The sequence below is a fragment of the Clytia hemisphaerica genome, unplaced genomic scaffold (assembly GCF_902728285.1).
Source record: "Clytia hemisphaerica strain Z4C2 unplaced genomic scaffold, Clytia hemisphaerica genome assembly, whole genome shotgun sequence".
NCBI lineage: Eukaryota > Metazoa > Cnidaria > Hydrozoa > Leptothecata > Clytiidae > Clytia > Clytia hemisphaerica.
In genome coordinates, this window is record NW_027103904.1 from 114021 (window position 1) to 119948 (window position 5928).

The following is a 5928-nucleotide window of genomic DNA, read 5'->3' on the forward strand; positions in this document are numbered from 1 at the left end:
CAAGTAAAAGTTTGTAAATTGTGTCGTCTTTGTCTCGACGATGCTCTCAAGGTTTGACTTGTCACGATGACAATCTCTCCGAGGGCTCCACTTTGTGGGAAATTGATTCGGCCACAATTCACTCACGGACACGGTTGGTTACAAAACCAATAACAAAATCTCTTTCTCCGGATCACCATAAAATATGTACACTATCAAATAAATCCACTCCGTTCTTCCACTATTTAAATTCTATCCACTCTTCTCTGCTGTCTCCCATCACTAACTTGTTCTCTCTGCAACTAACTCTCACGCTCTCCATGTGCTCAAAATATATAAGAGCGCATGCGCAATATGCTATTTACACCTAAGTTATGTAACATAAAACATATACTAGTAAATATGTAACAACGAACTAGTAAATTTTCCTCATATCCCCCCTCTTATTCCACCCCCCCCGCTTATTAGAATTTAGAAAATTTTCCTACCCCCCTGCTTATTCGGACCCCCCCCCGTCTATTTGGGAGACAAGAGTATACCCATGAAAACATCTGCAGTCTATAACAGCAAAAATCAGTAATTATACCAAACTTATGAAATTAAAGATTATTGGTGAATTGCAGTTTTATTGAAAAATTGAGCATAAGATTCTGAAAAACTTGAGGGGAGAAACAATAAACTCACCGAGTGAGCTGAGGAACCAGCCGCTCCGTCTCCGAAATACCGCGTTGGCGTCGTTGGATTCATCAGGCGGTAACCTCCACAGCGTCTTCTGTTTCGCCCCCTAGCCGCGACAGACTATGGAGGCGGGGGCACCTCCCATGAGGTATCCTACCAACGTGGTGAATGACTCCTTCAGTTTGCAACGTCCCTCTTGGTCCAAATAAACCGACTTGCGTTCTCAACAGTTTCTTCGATCTGTTCGACCATTTTCTTTCCTTCAGTACGATTGAAACTAAGATGCTTCAGTAGGCCAATTGTTCTGTGACCAACAAAACCTCTGACTCCAACTTCAAAGGGTATACAAGTGACATTCCATCCTTGTTCTTTACAATTTTTCACCAATTGATCGTAGCGATCTTCTTTTCGTATCCTTGCAGCTTCCATACCTGCTTCCCAGCAAACAGTCAATTCAAAATACTTGAGCACTTTCCGATCTGTGCAATACATCACAAGATCAGGTCTTTTCGTGGTCTCGACTGGGAGATTGTACTCTTCGCCTGCAAGATCAGCCACTATTGTCCATAACCCATCCCAATCAGGATCGTTGATCGTCTTTTCTCGGGACGCTTTGAATAGTTTTCCTTCCCTATGGAAAGGTATAGGTTGACGTAAATCTCTAACCTTTGTTTTTTTGCCATCATTTATCTCCCTAATCTTCACTCTAACAGCATCAGCAATAACTTTCAAAACCTAGTTGTGACGCCAAGTATATCGATTTGCTAGACCCAGTGGACAATTTGATAGAATGTGAAACAATGATCCTTTCTCTCCACATGCACACTTGTCTGATGTAGATCAAGATTCTGAAAAATTGAGAAGCTTTTTAAACTTTGGAATAAAGCAGTAGTCCACTGATCACACACAGCTAATTTTTTTTAAATCACCATGATATTTTGGGTGAATTTACTAGATTTCATTTTCACAATTGCAACTTTATAAAGTGAATTTAAGGGAGTGGCCAGAAAGTATCTACTAGGGGGGGGGGTGTGGAGGATTCTAGGGGGGGTTCCAAAATTTTTTCGAGGGTTTAGGGGGGGGGTTCCAAACAACTCATAATTGATCTTATTGGATATATGGATATATGTACATGTCATATTGGCATTATTTGGGCATCATCGCCTTGCCCTTTTGGCTAAAATGGTGGTGAAAAATATCAAAATTTTCGCCCATTTCTCTTGAGTAATTGAGATGCCTCAGTAATGTCTGATGAAAAAGGGTATTCGACATCTCACCATCAGTTTCAAAATAGACTCAGGGAGATTGTGTACATTATCAGTAATTTTTCAGGGAATCAGTGGCGACCTGGCAGGGGGTGCAGGGGGTGCAATGCACCCCCCAGAAAGATCTGAGAGGGGCGCCAAAAGAGCTTTTCAAGGGGGCGCCAAAATTTGGTTGATGTTTAATTTGGTAATTTGGCACCCTTCCACACGTTTATAGCGCTTTTCATAAAGTGTTATGTTAATTCTTTTTCGCGTGCGGCACTTTTTCTTTGCGCTCTTGCATCTTTTTTCTTGAGTTTTTCAGAAACTACCATCAACATTGAATCGCAAAAAGCCGAAGCAAGGTGTTGTGTATCAACCAGTAGTTAAAGAGGATGCTCACCCCCAGAGAGATTACCAAAAAGATCGAAACTTGTTGATGCTCGCTGTGGTTTTTGTGGTCTTATGCCTGCTTATGCTGACTAAATTTCTCCTTTTTAGTTACTCCTTTAAGTTGTTTGACCTTTCTCACTAAAAACTTTCGTGCCCCTTATCCCTAGCCTCTTTTAGCCATTGATCTTTAATGGAGAGTAAAGTAGTGGTGCAAAAGCTTAAATAAGATGATCAAGTAATTTTTCTGAGAAAAATTACCTAGTAGCCCTAGTAATCTGATTAGATTATTTTAGACAGATTAAAAGTTGTAAATTGAAAAATTTTCCGCCGGTGCAAACCATACATGGTTGCGCCTCCTTTGTTCAAAACACCTTAACATTTCAAATTACAAAAAAAAAATTCCAAGTTTCTTGACTCAAAGATTCCGGGCGTTACTGTCAACCAGTGAACTGTTATCAGATAGAATAATATCTCACTTTGGCTACTTCATCATCTATGCAGATTCCCTTTGTTAAAAGTGATTATTGGTCGTAAAAACAGTTTCTCAAAATCTGATGCATAGAAAACTCTTTATAAGGGTATGTTTACACGGTATTTTTTCTCAGTTACGAAATTTTTAGTTTCGGAAAACGATTGATATTTACAAATCTATTTTAGCTTACAATCTGGAATTTTAGGAGCTGAAATTTAGTGATTCCATCGATTTTTTAACTCCTAAAATTAAAAAATCAATTTTAGTGTATACGGAAAAAATAACTAATTTAGGTGAAAACTTGACACCCAAATTTCTTTTCTTAGAAGTGCGTTTTCAAATAGTTTTCAACACTGGTGAATCTATAAAATGAGCTGATTTCAAATATGTAATTCTTATTTGCATTGAGGGGACCGAAGTGCCAGAAATTTCCAGTTGAAAATAATCAAATTATGTGCATAATGCTTTGAGAATTCAAAAAAATCCAATCAAGCATAAGAAAATATGCAATTAAAATAAGATAAGAACAAAGAAATGACATTATCATTGCACACGTGCAATAGAATTTCCATTGCAACTAAGAGACCCCTTACAGACACGCTTCATTTTGAGGAAAAAAGAATGAATTCGTTCTATCTGATAATAATTCTATGTGTCAACCATACTGCTCTTACAGTTTAATATTTTCACTTAATAATGAAGGGCGCAAATAAGGACAAAAATACCAGGGGCGCCAATTTAATAGTTTGCACCCCGCAGAAAATTAAGCCAGGTCGCTACTGGGGAACTTAAAAGGGCTAAACTATCTCCCTTACCTTATTTTGACATAAAAAACTGTCATACAAACAAATAATACTCTTTGTACCGCATCTGTATGAATTCTTTTTCGCCTAAAAATTTTTCTAGTAGGGGGGGGGGTGTGCATAGCACTACTTCGTCACATATCCTTACTTCGTCTCCTATTGTTATTTTCTTTTCTACGTCATAATTTATGTTTAAAAATTAAACAGCTGAATATACATGGTTTCTACTAGATTATTGTTAATCATTTAAACATGACGTAACATATGCTATTATGCAAGCTAAGAAGTTGATTGACAGATATCTTTGAATAAAATATGGAAAATTGATTGACAGATATATTTTTCTAGAATACATAAAATAATTACCGTTAGGTGTGAAAATGATGGGCGCAGAGGTAAATAAAAAACATATTTTGACATTATACATTTTTTTAACCATGAACATATAAACGACTGCACATATTAGTGTGGTCGTCTTACAAAAATACAGGCTGTTTGTAGGAAAAAAATAAGATCTAGCTGAAACTTTCTCCAGACCTTCTCTATAGGATGCTTATACCTCAGGAAAAATTCCCCTAAAATCCCACTGGTGGAACATCCCTTTTTTGGGACATTTCTATTTTCCCAAGGCAAATATGATATGCTTAAAGCCTTAAATCATCTGAATGAATCCAAGTCAGTCAGTGGTAGCATTCCTACTAAAATCATAAAGTTAGCCAAATTTGTTTGTGCTCCAACTTTGACATCATGCTTCAATAACTCTCTTCAATCTCAAAACTTTCCTGACAGCTTGAAGCTTGCTGATATAATTCCAGTCCATAAGAAAAACAGCAAACATGACAAGGATGATTACAGACCCGTCAGTCTCCTCCCATCTCTGTCTAAAATCTTTGAAAAACTTATTTCAAATCAACTCAACACCTTCTTTGAATCATTTTTCTCTAATGGACTCTGTGGTTTTCGTAAACAGTATAGCACGCAGAGTGCTTTACTAAATATGTTACGAAAATGGCAAAATTCACTGTCCAAATCAAAAAAGATTGGAGCAATTCTGATGGATCTGTCTAAAGCCTTTGACTGTTTGCCTCATGATCTTCTGATCGCAAAACTTTATGCATATGGATTGGATTGTAGAAGCCTAGCTTTTATGCAAAGTTATTTAAAAAACAGAAAGCATAGGGTCAGAGTTGGTTCATCGTTCAGTAATTGGCTACCTTTGCTATTTGGTGTGCCTCAGGGATCTATTTTAGGACCTATTCTTTTCAATGTTTTTATCAATGATTTGTTTTTCTTTGTTAATGAAGACGACCTCTGTAACTTCGCTGATGACGATACTCTGCACAAAAGTGCTTCGTCTCTAGATGAGGCCCTCGAAGCTTTAATTCTAGACCTAGAAATCATTCTAGCTTGGTTTAAACACAACTCCCTTGTTGCAAATCCAGAGAAGTTTCAGGTGTTGTTTCCAGGCACAAAGAATGCAAATATAGTTTTCAATGTTGGAAATATTACATTAGAGTCTTCCGAGAGCGTGAAACTGCTTGGAGTAACTATCGACAGTGGCCTCACTTTTTATAATCACGTACAGGACATCTGCAAAAAAGCTGCACAGAAGACCAAAACTATTTTTAGAATTAGAGCATATTTAAACCAAGAGCAAGCAGATTTATTATTTAATAGTTTTATTTTATCTGCTTTTAGATATTGTCCTCTTAATCATCATCATCATCTGGATGTTTTGTAGTAAATTGGCTCACAACCTTCTTAACGAAACTCATTGTAGGGCCCTCAAGGCTAAGCAAAATTCTATCAATCTTAACTATGATGAACTTTTGAAGAAAGCTAAATGTGAGTCAATCCATACTAAAAATCTCCAGTTTATGCTTGTGGAAGTTTATAAAAGCGTCAATAAAATCGGCAATAAATTAGGCTGGGACCAATTTGAATTCATCCAAAGTCATTTAGATACGGATGAAGATGTAAATGAAAACGGGGACGACAATTCCAACGAACGTCCTCGTCTTCGAAGAGGCGCTCAAATTAGACTTCCACTTCCCAGGAACACAGTTTGCTTGAATTCCTTTAATTTCCGAGCTGGCCAAGCTTGGAATAGACTACCGTTAGAATTCAAAACTATTGAATCTTTGGCTGAATTTAAAAGAAAAATTATCAAGGCCAAAATCTATTGTTCATGCAAACTCTGTTCTATATTCTAGTATTTTTAAATTTTAAAATATTATTTACTATATAGTAAATATTCGAATGTCATGTTGGATTTAATTAGTACTTGTAACTATTTTTTATTACCAACGTTAAATAAAGAACAAATAAATAAATAAAATAAAATCCTAAGGGCGAAATT

At 36.7% G+C, this 5928-nt stretch overlaps 1 protein-coding gene across 1 annotated transcript; it reads right to left on the minus strand.

Moving 5' to 3' along the window:
• Nucleotides 1-834: 834 nt before the first annotated feature.
• Nucleotides 835-1392, minus strand: LOC136808970 (uncharacterized; the record flags this gene model as incomplete). Its single annotated transcript, XM_067065542.1, has 1 exon — nucleotides 835-1392. A coding segment is annotated over one exon (558 nt), but the record flags the coding sequence as incomplete, so codon positions are not given.
• Between the last annotated feature and the right edge of the window lie 4536 nt (nucleotides 1393-5928).